This window comes from Arvicanthis niloticus, chromosome 15 (genome assembly GCF_011762505.2).
Source record: "Arvicanthis niloticus isolate mArvNil1 chromosome 15, mArvNil1.pat.X, whole genome shotgun sequence".
Lineage (NCBI taxonomy): Eukaryota > Metazoa > Chordata > Mammalia > Rodentia > Muridae > Arvicanthis > Arvicanthis niloticus.
The window spans coordinates 28,520,366-28,540,007 of record NC_047672.1 but is presented as its reverse complement, the minus strand read 5'-3'; the positions used below and the strand labels follow the sequence as shown (position 1 = coordinate 28,540,007).

General features: G+C 41.5%; 1 protein-coding gene across 6 annotated transcripts in view; it reads left to right on the top strand.

The window, feature by feature from the left end:
• The window catches only part of Cald1 (caldesmon 1), a 175,288-nt gene that overhangs the window by 81,421 nt on the left and 74,225 nt on the right, over nt 1–19,642 (top strand). For 5 of the 6 annotated variants that reach the window (XM_076913562.1, XM_034519522.1, XM_076913561.1 and 2 more), the window contains exon 3: nt 2,709–2,820. In XM_076913562.1, coding sequence (XP_076769677.1) covers nt 2,750–2,820 — 71 coding nt within the window. In that variant the 5' untranslated portion in view covers nt 2,709–2,749. Of the gene's footprint in view, nt 1–1,956; nt 2,088–2,708; nt 2,821–19,642 lie in introns of those variants that run through there. The other variant, XM_076913563.1, reaches the window with a different exon arrangement.

Genomic DNA, 19,642 nt, shown 5'->3' with positions numbered 1-19,642 from the left:
TAGTGTGATATAAGGGTGTCTTGCTTTAAGACCAGACAAGAGCCATTTTCACAAATGTACCTTTCTGCTGTATAACACAAACACACACACAAAAACACATACACACACAAGTACAGACATAACACACATATACACATAAGTACAGATGCACAGACATATGCACACATATACACAAACACACGTAAACACAATAAACACACTCACACACAGAGAGAACAACCAAGAGTTATACTATACAATGCACAGAAGTGTTTTCTTTCCACCAGATATTCACAGAACATAGTCCACAAAGGCATTAGTCTAGAGTCGGATGAAGAAATACATTTTTGTGGTCCCTTATTCTCCCACGGTGTCCGCAGGTACATACCCAGTCGACACCCAAATTGTAAGTAGTTTTTCTATGGTTAGGAAAGAAAGCTGGCAACCAAGTAAGTAATAAAAGGTAGGGAGTAGGTGGGCAGATTGAAGAAAGAATTTGCGTGGGGCGAGCCAGCAAGGATGTTCAGCCATGTTAAATATAGGGGGTGTCAGCTTCTTTCTGTTTCCCTGTACTGCTGTCTCTATAAACCAGTGCCTTCCTGGTCTTCTCAGGGTTCAGGGCTCCTTGCTCGCTGCTCTTTGACCCTTCCAAGATACAGGTATAAGCATAGCCCTAGGGCTGCCAAGCAGCAAGTGTCTGTTTAGGTTTGATAGGCGGGAGCACTAACCACCTCAGGGGCCTTCCCCGTTATTAAATTAAAAAGCAAGAACAGTTTGCTCACAGGCAGAACTCTTTCTACCATAGCTATTGCTATAGTTATACGAGGTGGTCTTATGCAACAAAACTATATGTATATGCATATGTATATGCATATATAAATAGATACAGGATTAATGTGATATGAGACTGTCCTGTAACACATACAAACACATATATATGCACATATGTACATAAACACACGCAGACACAAAACACATATACCCATACATACCACACACACACACACACACACGGAAGACAGTAGAATTTCCCCATCTAACTTGACCAGCTTGGTCTACTGTTCCCATGACTGCTTCATAGCCTCGTGTTTGCTCAGAACAACAGACAAGAAAGCTTTTCAGATGGTCTCACAGAAGCCTCCTGATCACTTTTATTTTTTATTTTAATAATTATAGAGTGTTCAGACTAGAAAATATATAGCATTGCAGGGGTGTTGGTGAGAAGAAGAGTCTTTTATTTTCCTCTCTGAAACAAGTTCCCACCTCTTTAGCCCAAGCTGGTTTTGAACTCACGATCCTCTTGCCTCCGTTTCCCAAGTCCTATGATTACAAGCGTGCTCTGACACATCTGGTCTGAGAAAAGTCTTTCTGTTGGTGAAATGCAAAATGAAAACCTTGTTTCTCTCATGACTACAAAGCATTGAGAACCCTCTTCTCAGAGTGAAACAAAACAATTGAGATTTTTTTTTAAACTTCCAATAAAAACCCAAATCCAAGTTTCTAAAGATGCATAAAGAGTTTAATACCATAGGGGATGCAGAAAGTGTGAGAAATTTCAAACATTGCATGGTTTTATTTTTGTTGGCTGAGGTTTGATTTTTGTTTTTATGCACTATAAAACTGGTGAGGGCAAAAACCTTCTTTGCCAACTTATTTCAAATTCCTTTTTTTTTTTTTTTTTCTGAAATCTTTTTCCAAACAAAGATGCCATCCTGTGACAGATCTGGGGTTTGGCCACACTGAGTTTCTTGCTCTGGACACATGGCTCTGCTCATCCACATAGAAGGCACTGGAAAATATTTTTGTGAGCTGAGTGCAGCCGAGCGCCTAGGAATCCAGAGGAAGTGGAGGCCTCCTGCTCCACACAGGAAACAATCTTCCAGCACGCCTTAAATACCAGATTCCAGGCTAGTTTAACTAACCACTGACAGTTCTGTAAACAAAGTAGGGACAGGAGCCTGCTTCCCCTTTCCTGAGAATCATTTTGAGTTTGGGGGCTGAACGGAGATTCTGGAATATTTGACTGCATGGCACAGATACACAGCAGAAGCAGGCTCAGCATCTGAAGAACTGGAAATTCTGCCAGAATCAAAGTCATCTCAGAGGAGGTAGGAAAGGGTCACACGGTTGGATTACATCTGGAGAGAGCCGGGATTTTTGAGCTCAATTCAGACAGCTTGATCAGAATTTAGCTGCCTTCTAAAATACTGCTTCCTGGAGATTTTTTTTTTCTCCCATGATTTCTACATACTTGAAAATAAAAATTTAAAAGCCCAGTGCTAACTAACTTCCAGAATATGCAAACAATGCCTGCGTGAAGTATTGTCTGGGTTCTCCTTTCTGTGTCTGCCCCTACACAAACACACACACACACACACACACACACACACTTCTTGCCCATTTTCCTCTTCATCTTTATTTCCCCTGTCTGCATTGTTCTTTGATCATTTGGGTGTAAGTGTGTCTGGAGTTCAGCGAGTGGCAGAGGGCTGGATCATCCAGTCATTCTGAAGCCATGCTATCAATATTTCTGTCTTCTGAGATTCCTCCTTACTTTTTAAATGTAATCTGTGCTCTTATTTTAATAGCTTGAAAAATAAAGGTGCACACTGTTTGGGGCCAGACATTGACCACTGGTTGCCTTAGCAGTATTCTAAGGGAGTGGAATGGGAGGGGCTAATGGGGGGCTCGTGACTCCTTGGTGACCTGACTCTGCCTCTTTCCTTTAGATCGAGATATTATCTGGGCTCCCTAAACCGGAAACCTCACTATGGATGATTTTGAACGTCGCAGAGAACTCAGAAGGCAAAAGAGGGAGGAGATGCGGCTGGAGGCAGAGAGGTAAGGGTCCAGGTTGACAGACACACACATTATCAGCAACCTTGTTTTCCAATCACAATGACTCTGCCCTCTGAAGAGCCAACTGTGGCCATATTGCTCATCAAGCTATTTGTAAAAAATAGTTATGGATAGTTAGTCTCATGCTCTACTATTCTACTGACTTATATGAAGAATCCAGAAGAAAGTGAGAAGTCTGGATGAACGTGGCTACTGGTGGGGTGTCTACACATGTACTCATTGTGCCATGGACTAAGGATCACATCATGGCTCTGCCACTTAGGAGCCATGTGGCGCTGAGCAAGTGACCTCTCTCCAGGCCACAGATGTCTTATATAAAATTGGCATAATATCTACATAACTTTTGTGGTTGTCAAGAAGATGATTAAGCTTTATAAATGGCTTTAGCCTGTAGCTGACACAATGAATGCATAACTAATGGCTGTTGTTATTAGTATTAATTATTATTAATAGTAATCCTATCTAAGTAATAAACAAGAACTATATAGCTGGGACCATCTATGAATGCCAAGAGAAGGAAAGACTATCATCACCCTGAGATTAAACTACTCTCAGCAGAGTTTTGTGGGGAGTGCAGTAAGCTATGAAAAAAGTAGTCGTGGAGATAAGTAAAACAGAAACTGTCTAAAATAGAAGAGGGATAGAATAAAAGGAGGGAGGACAAAGGGGAATGCATCTAATGTAGATGTATCTATCCAAATTTAAAATAATAGTTAATAAATAAGAACTTAAAGCACACAAAACTAAGAAAATGGCAAAAGGCCCTGTGGTTGCCAGGAGCTGGGGAGGAGGGAGGGAGGAGCACATAGGTGGAGCACGGGATGTTAGACCGGCAAAACCATCCATGAGATAATATGATAGCAGGTGCACACCATCATGCTGGAACTCAATGCAAATTATGGAATCAGAGTGAAATGACATGTGAATGTACCTCCGTCATCCACAGTAACAAGTGCACCACTGTGTGAGGGATGCTGGTAATAGCAGAGGCTGTGGCTGGGGAGGGGACAAGGAGTGCACGGGAACATTGCCATTTCCACTCAACTTTTCTGTGAACCTAAGATTACCATGAGGAATACAGTTTATCAATAGAAATGATGGGATGGGGTAGGAGAGGCTGACTAGGTAAGAAAACAAGTAACAGGAGAGAAGGAATCTGTTGCAGGGAGCTGGAGAGGAAGGGCATCTTAGGACCCTCACTCGGGAGCAACATGGGATGAGAGTATAGTGGTAAGGGCTAGGTATGGTGGACTGAGATATAGAGACACTGATAGATTTGGTATCAAGCAGATGAGAGCCTAAATCAGAGCAGTCACTGGGAGAAAAGTGATCCCATGTGGCAATTAGCAAGTCTGTCAGCAGCAGGGAAAATTCAAAGTCTGAAGACTGTAAGTTCCAGTTTTGAATGACTATAGTAAATTAACCTAAAATAGAGCAGTTCCAAGGCTCAGAGCTACAGGTACTACATTCGTCCGTTCTCCACACATTTTTATCAGCCATCGCCAAGAAAAGTCTCTGCCTTGTCTCCAGTGGGGAAAGGGGAGAAGACCCTATTCTTGGTGGTCATGGTCATAGTGTTGAATTTCAGGTAGAAACCACATCAACATGGGGATTTCCCCCCAGATGTTAGAAGATAGGAAACTTGGATTTTTATTTAGAAAGAAGAGAAGAATCTTATCAGAAAGGTCCACTGGGACAAACCAACCATTGTGGCAATAAAAGTTGAAATCATATCTCCCAAAACACCAATATGAAAGAGGAAGAGATAAAAAAAGAAGACACTTATCACAGGGAACAAAATAACAGAATGATGAAGACCCAAGGAAGGATTAGACCTGAAATCAAGAGGACATTAAAGACACATGGACACCATCCAGACAGGAGGAGCACACCTCTTACTTAATCTGCCTAGTGCAGTGCTACTGGCCTTGGGTTCTCCTGGATTCTTGAGCAGAACTGACCAAGATGAAGTGTCTGAACAGAGATGGGAGAAAAAAAGGTGATCAGCAAATAGACACTTCTGTATCTGAAAGAACTGTAGGAAACAAGAGTACAGAAAACAGATGAGCAGAGGAGCAGCCTACAGAATGCTGGGGCTAGAGGGACAGCAGAGCAGAGAGTAAGCATGTTAGACAAAGTTCAACATCAACAGGCATCGAGAGAAGCATCTTCACAGCGGTTTAAACCAGACCGTGACTTAGAGTGAATAAGCCGCATTTTCTCATACCCAGGACTCTACCTAAGAACTGACCACACAGCTGCTCCATTCATGCTTTCCAGGGTGGTGGTGACGTGTGAACAAGAATTTATCTTCTGTTAATATTGGTCGTAAAAAGCCTGTGCACCGAACACTTAATTGGGTTTCCTTAATGACCTAAAACAGACACATACAAATTTATCCAAATATGATTTAACCAACATTTCTGTCTACTCGTCTGCTTTTGCTTAACAATGGCCCTATGCTTGTACTGGTTTTACCTGTTCGTGTTTCAAGGGGCACTGTATACATAGGTCTGCTGTGCTGGAATTAGGTCAACCCCATCAGCATTTGGTAAAATGATCATTTATAGCAGTGGTGAAAGTTAGACTTTACAGTCAAGCTAGCTTCCATGGCAAGTTCGGGTGTGTCCAGGAAACAGATGGTCAAACCAGGAATCAAGGGCTATCTAAAATCATAGTTCAGATCTGAGGACAAAGGGCATGTAAGACCTTAGGCAAGTCCCTTCCTCTTCCTTTAACTCCAGACCCTGGCTTCCTTTGTCACAGGAATGAGTGTTTTCTCAGGGGAATGAGAGGTCATTTCCTCTTGCTTTTGGATTTGTCTACTTCTGTTTGCAATAGGTTGGATATTGCTTGACTTGAAATCAAGTAAGTAATATAGAATCTAACTTTAAAAAAAAAAAGGTAGTTTTCTGGTCCTATAAAATGTACCTAGGGCCAGGCAGGGGAAGACTTAACTGTCATCTGGATACGGAGAACAAAAAGAAGTTATGCCAGCTTTAGAATGGCAGTAGAGCAAATGCAGATAGAGTTGTCCCAAGAGTCAAGGCTACAGATGCATTCATCTGTTCTCAACACATGTTATCAGGCATCTATTTTACTCTATGCTCTGTTCAGGACAGAGGACTGGGTATTTTCCTCGGGGTGGAATACTTGACAGCATACTGGGGCTTTAGGTTCAACCTCCAGCACCATAAAAATAGATAAATGAAGTATTCTAATATAACAAGTGCACATATACATATAGAAAGAGTATCTATAAAGCACAAGGTTCTACACAGACCTGTAGAGACCAACAGTCACCTGTAGGGAGAGTGTGTCAGGAGTCAGAAAGATCATATTAGATTAGAGAGATCCAGAACAAATGCATAAGAAAGACATTTTTATTTGCAGAAGGGAATCCATGCATAGCCAGAGAAAATCCTTAATGTAATGTTTCTAAGCAAAAGGCATTGTTCGTACACATCTCAAGTTCAATTGCCTGTTTGAGCAAATGAACAGGTAAATAAATAAATATTTACTTTTGCTGCTTTTATTCTCCACTAGCCTCATGGGAATAAACAGTTACCCACATCTATTCTGCTTCTCTTTCTGTTTCTGGGTTTTACTTTGTACACACATGCACACACACGTACACATGCACACGCACACACGCACACACACACACACTCCACTGGCAAATCTGGCTTTCTCAGGGCATCATGTTCATCATCACTAAACTGGAGCCACCTGCTTCTGTGTCACTTCCTTTGCATCTTCCTGGACTTTCTGTGCTGATTGTGGGTGCACAGGCATTTAGGGAAGGACTTAATACATTTGCAGAGCCATTTTTCCTATTTTTTAGTACAGAGATGTTCTAGGCCTTTGAAATGTATCTGGTAAATGCAGACTAATAACAGCATAAGAGTAAACATAGCTGAAAGGTATAAGTAGATATACATATATATGTATATATTTGTATATACATGTTATATATACAAATATATACTATTACAAATATTATATATATATATTTGCACTCAATCTGTGGGTTGTAACTGCTTTGGGGATTAAAAAATCCTTTTACAGGGGTCACAGATCAGATATCTTGCATAACTGATATTTACATTATGATTCATAACTAGCAAAATTATAATTATGAAGTGGCAATGAAATATTTTTATGGTTTGGGTCACCACAACATGAGGAACCGTTTTAAAAGGTAATACAGCATTAGGAAGGTTGAGAACCAATGTTCTATATAAATGAATGAACACTAAGAGATATCATGATCAAAGATGATAAATTTAGCAGTTATGGTCGTGGGCTTTGGCAGTAGAACCTGTGGTATCCATCCTAGGCCTTTCCCTTAATGGCTTTAGCACTGTTAAGATGATCAATCTTTCAAATTTTTTGCTTGCCCCTGTATAAAATGAGGGCAATGAAAATATCCACTTCGTAGATTCTTATAGGATGAAAAGAGATAAGGAAACATTAACACAGTGGTTAGCATTTTATATCAGTAGACACAACTGTAAATGACTATTAGCTAATTTGATTCTCTGCAACACACAACCTAAAAAATTAACATTATAATTGCCTTTATAATTACATCTCAGAGATTGTAAGCACCCTGAACTAGGAAGCCAGAATTTGCTATTTTGTGAAGAACTTGAGTAGGTTTGATGGACGTCAAGGTTCTATCAGACAAAAAAGGCAGCGTGAGTTCACAGTGAGCCATTCTTTCACATTTGGCAAACACGATTCTGAGCTCTGGTGTGTCTCCCGAGAACAACCCTCAGTGGTGCTTCTATCTGTGAGCAGATCTTTGGTGGCCACACTCTGTGTCAGACTTCCTCTGCACCAAGCAGAGAGCCAGGGCTCTCACTTTTCAAGTTATGAACTCACTACATTCCCGGCATACGCTTTCCACACCCAGCAGCAGCTCCTCTTTCCATTAGAAGAAAGGCCTCTATTGTAAAATTGTTATCAGATTCTGAGGCTCAGAGACATAAATAAAGGGAAAGAAAACATGCTAGCTGTTTTCATCATTCATACATTTTTATGGGCTTCTGAAATATCCTGATGATTAGACATTTGAAAGTAAATATTTTTACTGTTCTAGAAAAATAAGCAAGTTTTAAAAATCCATTTGATCCACCAAAATCCCCTCTAGAGCTGTATCATTGATGTTTCCCCCCCCATGATTTAATACCAAGGCCCATCGACAGTTAAGCTACAGACAAGTACACATGAAAACACTTATTCAGAATGCTTAGATTATGACCTTGAGTCTCAAGTATAAGTCTTTTAAAAATACATCTTAAGATGTCTGAGCAGAACATTATTTTCCATTAGGAAGTTAAATGAAACATTCTTTTGAAACTGTATAAATCATTAAGGTACTTATGTTTGCCCAAAAAAAGTTCTCTTAGAAGATTGATTACTCCAAAAGAAGAAAAAGAATAGAAAAAGGGCAGCGGGGTGGGGGGAGGTTGGGGGGAGGGACTAGCCTTCGGTATTGAATTTTGTTTCTGTATTTTCTATTAAAGTTCTTTTAGTAATTAGTTTGAAGGATACTTAAAAACACTTCTTACAGTTTCATGCATATGTCATATGGCCAGAAGAGGATTCTGGATCCCCTGAAGCTAGAGGTACAACAGCCACCCAACTAGAAAACTCAGGTCCTCTGGAAGAGCAGCTAGTCAAGCCATCTTAACTATTGAGCCACCTCTCCGGGCCCCTTTTATGCATATTTAAAACTTTGTTGTCTCAGTCTAACTTCCAGTTGTTGTGATTACAGTGTGAATGACCCTCCCCCCCCCCCCAGGCTCATGCATTTGAACACTTCATCTCTAGCTGGCGGAGCCATTTGGAAAAGTTGTAGTACTGTTTTGGATGTGAGGCCTAATTGGCAGAACACAGACATGGGACAGGGCCTGAGAGTTACAGGCCAGCTCCACTTCTCTCTGCTTCCTGACCCCGTGAGATGAGCAACCTGACACTTCCACTACCACAAGCAAGATCTGGTTCCACTCTCATACCTGAAATGACCTGATGGCTTGCATTCCCTAAACCGTGAGCCAGAATAAATCCTCCTCTCTTAGGTTACTGTTGCCGGGTTCTCTTAGTTTGTATCTAGCCACAAAAGAATAAAGTTCACACACTCATGCCTAATCCTCTCCCTTCTTTCGCCTCTCCCTTTTCTAGATTGACAGTATCTTTACCCTCATGAATTACTAAGTGACCCATTTAGACCAATTGATGCTAACCTTGTAATACTTGAAAGTATCCTACACTGTGGTGCTCGGTGAAGCATCATAAAGCGAGGCTGTACCTAACAGCATGTGTTCAGCCACTACACCTGAATTTGTTGTTCCTGCTGCTTTTGTTTAGAGACAGGGTTTCTCTGTGTAGCTCTGGCTATCCTGGAACTCACTGTGTAGACCAGGCTGGCCTCAGCCTCACAGAAATCCACTTGCCACTGCATCCCGAGTGCTTTGGATTAAAGGCGTGAGTGCACTATCATCATCCAGTCTAGGAATTGAAATTCTTAAGAGCCTGGCATGCTTGGTCTATAACTTTATTCTCATCTGGCACATAAGCTTGTCAAAATCCTCAAAACACTAGTAAATTTGTCTTTCTAGTTATATATGATGTTTATAAAAAACAGATCCTGAGTCCCCGGGGGAAAGGGCAGAATGGTGTGGTGTTTAGGTATTCCAGTACTGATGTTCAGCAGATCCGTTAGCCAGCACTTTTTGTCTTGAAAGACTGCTTCACTGTCTCTTGCTTCTCTGTCTTCAACAGTAAGTGGGAATGGATAATGAAGTCTCTCACAGACCCAGCAAGCTTATTTGATCCGCGCAGAGAAATCAGCACAATGGCAGACATAGGTGTCCAGTGATACTAAAATCATATTGATGCTCTGATAACAAAGTAATGTTTTTCTGGATTTCAGTTTTGTGGCTCTGATCACTGCATCATGTTATCACCTGGAAACAGCTTCCTAATAGTCTTTGGCCTCAGTGTCATGATGATAACAATGAACCTCATATAGAGTTCCTAACCATGATTGGTGCTCAGTCGGCTTTTACTGTTCTCACTGTTTCTCTATAGACTAAATTAGTATCTTCCAGGAAACTGAAGCATTTGACAGTTGCCCTCTGGGGTATCACTGAGCTGGGCACTGTCCCTATGTTGTTAGCCTAGGATCTAATTGCTACTCAGTTCAAGTCTGTTTTAGCTTACTTGAAAGTGATTAGAGAACAAAAAATGTACCTTTTTGCTAAGAGTCTTTACATTTTTCAATGGCTTAAAATTAAGTCAAAAAAATAGTAAGAGACAGTGTTGTTCCTAACACATAGCTTTATCTCCATTGAATGAGTCTTTATGTTTATTTTCGTGTATTTTCTTTATATATTTTAAATAATTTTTGCCTTATGAAATTATAATTTGCTTTTTCACATTATTTAATTTGTGGCTTCAATGCTATCACAGCAAATATATGTGTGTGTGTGTGTGTGTGTGTGTGTGTGTGTGTGTATAATGGAAGTTCTATGTCTGATTTTTATAAAATAATTTTGAAACATTTAATTCCAAATAACTGTTTTGGTCTATTTTAATCATTAAAAAGTAGACATACACAAAACAGTGTACTATGACGTAGACAGAAGGGCTCTATCTCATTGTACTACACACCCTTATAAACTCATAACTCCACTTTGGAGTTAGCACATTTTCAATGCTACTGAATCCCCTGAAGACTCCTCTCCAATGCCATCCTCTGGCTGCTCCACTTAGGTAAGTAGCCAGAGTCCTGAATAATCCATTAAGTCAAAGCTTGACTTTAAGTGACAGCTTTGAGAGAGCCTTGTTGTGAGACACTCAAAAGATTTCCTCTAGACCAGTGGTTCTCAACCTGTGGCTCCCCTTTGGGGGTGACACTTTCACCAGAGTCACCTAAGACCATTGGAAAACACAGATATTTCCATTGTGATTCATATCAATAGTAAAAATATAGTTATGAAGCAACAAGGAAAATAATGTTATGGTTGGGGGTCACCACAACGTGAGGAACTGTATTAAAGGGTCACAGCATTAGGAAGGGTGAGAACCACTGCTCTAGACTCTCCGACAAAGATGTTTTTTATCTGTTTGCTTGAGACAGCTTGGAGATTTGCCTTCCTAAATGCACAGGATCAAAGGATTCATATGTTGTCTCCTGCTGGGAACATGAGTGAAGTATTCAGTCCTGTGAACAAAGAATTGTCATTCAAACACAGAAAAAAATGCAATGAAAACTATCACGTTCTTATGGATCAAGTCCACCCCTTTGAATGTCCTCACTGACCAGTAGGTTTGAGCGATCCACATTTGTAACTGTCATCTGGCCAGGTGGACATAGCAGGCAGGAATAATTGTAGAATACTCTGGAATGTTATTAAGGGAACTCTCACTCAGCTGATCGAGTGTTCTAAGGAGGTTCCTGACTCTAATCATCTTGGAGGTCCAGAACAATACTTCAAGTCAATATCCGGGAGCTGGAAATCCCAGCAAGCTGGAAGATGCATCTGTATCAGTGGATTTCCATTTATCTGGGAAGAAGGTGAAGGAGCCATGAGCATGCTTTGTGAAGAACATCAGATCCTGGTTCCTGCTTGCTGGGCCACGAACAGTGTTCTTGGGTAGTCTTAGAGACATGCTTTAGCTTGTCATAACTCTGCATTAATTCAGACACCTCTGGTGTTGAATTCTTAACTATTTATAGCAGACTGTAGGACAGTGTAACTTGGAACTATATATAAATAAAGGATTTGATTAACATGTGAACTATGTAAGCTACATTCCAAGGCTTCGTTTTTTTTTTAAACATCAGAGAACACAACATCATAAATGTTTAAAAATAACTCTAGAAACATTCACTTGTATTGAAAAACTATTTTCCTGATCAGAAGTAATTTTTCCTTCATTTGTTTTTTTAACACACACCAGATGCTTCTGTTGGTCTGGCGAAAGTTACCAGGTATGCTTGCATATTTTTCAAGACAGTATTATAGCCGGGCAGTGGTGATGCATGCCTTTAATCCCAGCACTTGGGAGGCAGAGGCAGGCAGATTTCTGAGTTCGAGGCCAGCCTGGTCTACAGAGTGAGTTCCAGGACAGCCAGGGCTACACAGAGAAACCCTGCCTTGAAAAAAAAAAAAGTCTCATCATTTATACTGGCTTCTTCTTCCGGTTACTCTAAATTAGTGAGATCTCTGATATTACATTTAAGGTTAGTACTGAATGACTAAGTTTAAAATATGAGAGTGTATTTTCCACCCCAATGCTGCCTACCTTACATACAGTTCCTTTGTTGGAATAAAAATCTTGGTAAAGTACACACCAGCCACTATAAATAGCACTGTGCTTGTGCGTTCAGGAGAGTCTCCAGAGAGTATATTTTAAACCCACATTGTTTAGAATGGGAAATTTTTCTGGTGTTCATATTTTCCGTTGTGGTGACATGGATTGTCCCCTGTCACACATCTTCCCTGGCTCCCATCTTCCTGTGCCACTTAGGAATCAAACTAGTAGATTCCAGAAAAGTGTTCAATACATGCTTCTGATTTTTCTATGGGTGCCCTGGGAATTCTGCATACATCTTGGGGCTCTCCAAATGAAGCCGCTGAGAACTCACAGAACTGGCATCTGCAACTAGGCAACAAAAGAGGGCTTTCTTTCTGGAGATGGATGCTCTGGTGTGCCTGCTTAGAGGGACAGCGTCAACTCCATTTTCGATTCCCACAGAAAACTTCATGCTGTTGGCAGGATTTTCTGGGGGGAACTCAAGAGACAAATATGGAAAATAACTGAGCAGGAAGTGAGTGAGCACACAGGCAGCATGAGAGGACCGGTTACCATGCTGGTTCCAAGACCAGGGGCATCATCAGGTCTAATTACGCGGCACCTTTCCCAAGGCGCTATTGGCAGCTCCAGTACATGAGAACCTCTGCCCACTCCTTCCTCGAACAGTTTCTCTGTTTCTCTAATCAATGCTGTTGTGTAAACCTTTATTTTTTTCATCTTTAGTGGGGGCCCCACTCTGGGAGATGTAATGCTTCTTCTTTATTTCTCTTTCCTTGATGAATAAGAAAAGGGCTGCTGTTAAGAGAACTCAGCTATTTTTTGTTTTCTATAGACAGAGTTGACATAGCGTTTAATAGCCCTCGACCCTCCTGCCTTACCATGAAAGCCAGCCATTCCAATTACATATTTTTCCCTCTGAGCCAGTATCTGCAGGGTATGTCCTGGCTACTTGGGGACTGTTATCCCTATGGCTGCTGGGTGGCTTCTGAACTGAACAAAATGAAAATATTTGTAAAACTAAAGACTGTAACGGGGTGGAAATTCTCAAATCTTTTAGCTCTCTGGCACCTGACACCATGGGCACCTAGATAGCAAGGGCATCATTACAGGATGCAGAGCTGAGCTAAGGGGCTCTAAGGGGCAAGTTTTCTGTGAGAGCCGTCACAGGATTACCCATCAGGACAGATTCTGGTGTCCCGCTGGTTATCATGTCAGAAATGAATGCACTCTTACTTGCGATCTCTAAGAAGGGGCTGTAGGTCCAAAATTGTTGGACTTGACCTTAGGAAGCCACAAACCCAAGAGCCCCCAGCTACTGTGTACAGCTCTTAGCCTTCAACACAGGCCTCATGTTCTCCAACACTTACTAAAGAAAGAAACTTTTAGTTACCAAGCATAACTCCAGCTTCAGGGAATCTGACATCCGCTTCAGGCCTCTATAAATACCTGCACCCCCCATATGTGTACATACCCACACACAGACATACATGCAGATTTCGAAAATCTGAGTGTTCTCATTGATATGGTTAGCACCTTTGTGGGTGACTGATCAAGCGAAAATGTGAAAAAATACCACCCAAGGCGTAAATGCCACCATATGACCCAGCTATTTTACCCCTGGGCTTATGCCCAGAGAGTGCCATACCTTCCCATAGGCATATTTTCAACCCACATTTATTGCGGCTTTACTTGCTACATCGAAGATAGTTGTCCTTGAACAGATGGATAGATAATAAAAATTATGTATTCGATACAATACTGTTCAGTTCTAAAGAAAAATGAAATCACAAAACTTGCAGGAAAGATGGATGGACTTAGGCTGATGTAGTATAGAGGTCACACAATCTCAGGAAAACAACCCAGGTTCCCCCTCATATGAGGGATCTAGCCAGTAATGGGTGCTCATGTGTGAACAAATGCAGAATAACGTGGAGGAAGGAGAACAAGAGAGGCTGGACGTTAGAGGATGAAAAGGACTGAATGCAGGTGATAGAGATGAGCTATGAAAGAAGATAAGAAGCTAATTAGTTTTTATTTCTGTCATGGATTTTTTTTGCGGGTAAGTGCATAAAAATATATCTGAAAAAGAAGAATGAAATCCAATGTAAAACTCCACCACTTCCATTCTTAATGGCCACCGTCACCATATGGAAGTTCACAGAATTGTGTAGTTTGGTGGCCTAGTTAGTTGCAGTGTATGATTTTTTTTTTTTTTTTGCCACTTTCTTCTTATAAGAGGATCTTTGAGGTTGTGTGTGTGTGTGTGTGTGTGTGTGTGTGTGTGTGTGTGTGTGTGTGTAAAGGGTGAAACGGGGCAGATCTGCATTGCACTGAAGAGCCTTGCGGGTTCGTGTCCATCAGATTTCTTTCTGTTGGACTTCGTGGAGAGCTGCGGATTGCGTTCTGGTCATATACTGGTGCTTAAAGGAAACTCACACATTTCTGCCTGCTTCCTTTAGCCATCTCCGTGGCCCTCAGGCATTCTGGGTTGAGAGCAGAAAAAAAAGCTATCGAATGTCACACCCCACCCCCACCCTGGAACGTGTCATTTCTCAAAAGAGCTTAGGACCCAGAAGCCATTTTAACTTCTCTTTCCCTGAAGTTTGGAGTGAAGGAGTGAATTTAAGACTTGAAAGGGTGTTGATGATGCTGTTCACATTTCTGAGCAGGAACCACCAGCAAAGATGCCTTTCATGCTTGCTCACACCACTGTCTCCTCCTGCCCAGGCCTCTTGTAACCAGCAACTAGTGGTCACCTTGAAGGTTCAGACATACACGGAGTGACTGATTCCTCTCCTTGAGTCTCATAGAGCACTTTAAAATTTGTGAATTATTACTGACAATCTTCCATTTGTTGTGTCTCAAAGAAATCTGGGACAAATGTCTAGCTAAGGTTCCTGTTTGACATATCAAAGCAGACTCTGGCCACCGGTTCCCCTCAGTTCATACTGACAAGTACACTTAGAGAGTCACCCTGGCCAACACACCCTACACCTTAGCTCTCCCTTCCCTTCCCTTCCCTTCCCTTCCCTTCCCTTCCCTTCCCTTCCCTCCCCTCCCCTTCCCTTCCCTTCTTTCTCTTCCCTTCCCTTCCCTTCCCTTCCCTCCCTTCCCTCCCTTCCCTTCCCTTCCCTTCCCTCCCCTCCCCTCCCCTCCCCTCCCCTTCCCTTCTTTCTCTTCCCTTCCCTTCTTTCTCTTCCCTTCCCTTCTTTCTCTTCCCTTCCCTTCCCTTCCCTTCCCTTCCCTCTCTTCCCTTCCCTTCCCTCCCTTCCCTCCCTTCCCTCCCCTTCCCTCCCCTCCCCTCCCCTCCCCTTCCCTTCCCTCCCCTTCCCTTCTTTCCCTTCCCTTCCCTTCTTTCTCTTCCCTTCCCTTCTTTCTCTTCCCTCCCTTCCCCTCCCCTTCCCTTCCCTTCCCTTCCCTTCTTTCTCTTCTCTTCCCTTCCCTTCCCTTCCCTTCCCTTCTTTCTCTTCCCTTCCCTTCCCTTCCCTTCCCTTCCCTTCCCTTCCCTTCCCTTCCTTCCCTTCTTCTATCTTCTCTTTCCCCAGCTTCTCTTCCTTATAGATCCCAGCCATTTTGGCTGTGTGTCCTCTTAGTCCTTGGTCCATTGGTTTCTTGGTCTTCAGTTCCTCTCTTACTGCCCCCCCCCTTCTCTTCCTCTCTTGCTCCCTCCTACCCCCTTTCCTGACCCTGGTCATTCTGCTGGCTCGATTCAGTTTGGACCCTTCCAGAGGCCCCTGGCCAAATTCTCCCTCATATCTATAATAAACCTTCTCCTCAGCCACACCTAGGACCAGTCTTGTCCCCATTTTTTTATTCAGTATCCATGTTTATCCCCATACCAAACTAGATCCTAGACCACAAGCTACATCTCCCCTAAGCATAGCACACAACAGTGAATGAGTACAAATACATCTTTATTTGTACCTGTGTGTCCATGCAGAACCTGGTTAGATTTACTAAGTTACATAAGGAGAGGCAGAAATGTTAGAGCCTTAGGAGTGTCCCGGGAGGAGCAACCATGGGGTCTTTCCTGAAGTGCCTTTACTCCACACGAGCCTTTTCGCCACCGGGTTTGAGTTCTCTATCTTGTCCTCTGGACAGATGAGAAGATGAGCATCCTTTATCCCTAGGATTATTATTGGACTTTTGCATCGTTTAATTTTGACCATTTGCACTCCCTTAGCTGCACTGTGTGAGCAAATGATAAGAATAAAGGAAGAGTCTATTTCCTTGTTTGACTGTAACACTTAAGCCCTTACTTAGTATTATCCACAATTGGTATCTACATTGTAAAATCAGATAATCATCAAATTGCAGGGTTCAGGCCCAAGCCTTGGGAGTCCAACAGTGAGCAAACTATATAATCAAAGCGTTCTCTAATGAAAGACCATGCATGTGGTTGGGAGCCGTGAAGTGCTTCAGCTAATCCCAGGAGAATGGGAAGGGGCACATGATGAACGAGTAACTTCAAGTCAGTATTTACCAACTCCTTCAGAAATAGAAAATGTCTTAAGTGAGAGTTGGGTCTACCGTTTAAACTCTAAACGGGGCATTGTTTTTTAGCGTTTGGAAATGATGATGGACCAGGAAAGAAAGAAACAAGAGGAAAAAAAATCAGTACCCTAGAACTACAACCCAAAGAAATGAAATTGTACAGAGCTTATTTTTAGTAAGGAACACTTCTTTTTTTCTTGTTTTCGTAAATAGTTCTGCTCAGACTAAGGGGAAAGGGTTGGTCTAAGTTGAGTTTCTTCATCTCAAAAGTATACCCTGTTTAATTTTCTAACATAAAATCTGTAACGAAGGTTAATGAGCTAGAATGCTCAGCAGTGTGGGCCTGGGAGCACAATTTGAGGAGCCTCAGAATTATGTGTGTTAATTCTTAGTTTACTATTTGATCTTGGATCTGCTGTGAAAGAGTCAGAAGGAAAGATGATTTGAAGGTGTCCTGGGAAGGTTCGGGATTCTGCAGTGCCAGGGAGAATTTCAGATTACTCCAGCCCTCCCTACTTTGAACTATATTTTGGAAAAGCTGTGTTCAAATTTCATATAACTGGCTCTCAAATTTAATGAGAGTGTATGCTTTTTTAAAAAGTATTATCCACTTTATTTTCTTTAAATTAAAAAATCTTTATAAGTGAGTTCTGACTTATAAATGAGGGGGAAAAATGAGTGAGACTTGGTATCAAATGCCCCACCCCACCCCCACCTTAGTTTGGAAAAACAAAACAAGAAAAAGTACACCTTCCTGGCCCTAGACTATATGTATGAACAGGTCCTGGAGAGATGTCTCAGCCATTAAGACTTCTTATTGCTCTCACACAGGTCCCTAGTTCAGTTCTCAGCACCCACCCTGGGTGGCTGACAACTGCCTTTAACTCCAGGTTCATGTGCCCTCTTCTGGCTGCCACAAGCATCACAACCACGTGTTCACCCCACCTCCATACACATATACACATAAATAAAAGTAAAAATGCACCTTTAAAAGTAAACAGACAAACAGACAGACAAAGGAAGAACTCATTTGCTTTTTCTGCTTTAAAAGTGAAAGTTTGATTTTGTAGCTGAGTAATTCAAAGTAAAATTGAATCCTAATGTTGAAAATCTTTCATCTATTTATAAAATAAAAAATCTTTATCTATTTATAATCTCCCACGGGTGCTCCAAGAGAGGCACCTGGAAGTTCTGCAGAGCCTTTCTGATGAATTCAACATGTGAGGCTCAAACTACACTGATAGCCCAGCCCAAAGTGTATAGAATCCAGTTATAATTTAGCAAATCTAAAGAAAGAGGTGGTGAGAAGAAACTATCAAGCTCAAGCCAGGATTGGAAGCAGGCGTGTCAGAATACCCAGCTGACACAGGCTTGCTCATCTGCTAACATCAGGAGTCATCACTCACTGAGAGATGTTGACTTGGGCCTCTCTTTGCATGGGTGAAGTATAGCAGGAGTTATTCTGGCCAGAGAATGAGTGAGATTGCAGGTACTGGAGAGCTAGACCACCTCTTTGACCTATGCCCATCAACATTATGATACATACAGCTGTCTCTGTCATCTGCCATGGGCCAACTTCCCAGAGACCTGTACATTCTGGAACTCCCAAGATTCAGTTTCTGAAGCAGCAGTTTCTAGAGTCCATAAAACGCCAGCTTGTGGCTAACTTGATGTAGTGACTCTATTTTTGTTCCTATTCAACCCAGGAAACAAGTGTCAAGTACTTATTGTCTGTCTATTGTATGCTTGATACCATTCTAAGCTGTATCAGCTACGGAAAACTGTTAGGATGTTTCTCTGAAAGCAAGGGAATTGTTTAGTAAGAAAAAATATGTAGAAACATTTATTTCTAAAGGTGTCATAATCATGCATTGACCATGTGATATGTAGTTATAAAATAGGAAACACCTAACATATAAAACAACACATACAATTATATGAAATGTCATTCATATAAGATGAACAGTATATGATGAACTAGAGTACCCACAGAATTCAAAACATACAGTAGACTATTTTCTAGAAACAAATATGTTTTAATCTAGGTCTGAGTTCCATAAAAAAAAGATCAGTGTGTCAATGGAAAAAAATCTGGATTTGATTAGAGTTATAAAAGTCATGTGTAAGTTTAATATCCAGATGTATAAACTAACCACCAGAAAAAAACCACTTGTGGTTATGAGGCCATCTAGATACTTAGAATAAAAGTGGTCCACACCAATAATTCTGTGGCTTTTTTTGAAGATATGATATTTTCCCCTGCATTATAATATATCCTCAGCACCCCTATGATCAGCTCATGATTTCTTTTGCAATGTAGTTGTATCTATATACAATAAATCTATAACCTACAATATATCACTAAGCCCTAGAATCAATTTCCTCTGTGTGAAAATCTATATACCTCCTTTCCTAGGGTCATACAATGTGAATGATGAGCAACATGCTGAGGGTGGTTTTCACTGGAACCAGAACCAAGGTTTTGTAACAACCATTCATCCAAGAAACTATTTTAAAAGATATGTTGAGGTCAGAGGAAAATTTGTGAGAGCTGGTTCTGGATTCCAGTGATAGAACTCACATTGTCAGATGTTAGGCACATTTATCCACTGAACCATCTGTCCTGACCAGTAGTCCTTAGATAGAAATTTTCTATCCCAAGAGGGAAGGAATGAGAAAGGGGAAGGGAGAGCAGAAGAAAAATTATGCTCAACATACAGGTGCAAAAGTTTGTGAATGTCTGGGAGGGCCAAGGCTGTCGCCTCCAGTAAAGCTCTTCCTAGAGTCTTAACAGCCATGCCCATCTCAGGGGTTCATTCTCTTCTTGACTCCTGATAGTATCATGTAACAGTTTGGCTTTCTCAGTGAACCTTAGCACCCAAAGTCTACAGAACCCTGCAGATCCCAGAAATTTCTGTACTTGCCTTTGGTTGATGGGACTGAGATGCAAATATGGTTTGCTTCCAGATGTCCAACAGCA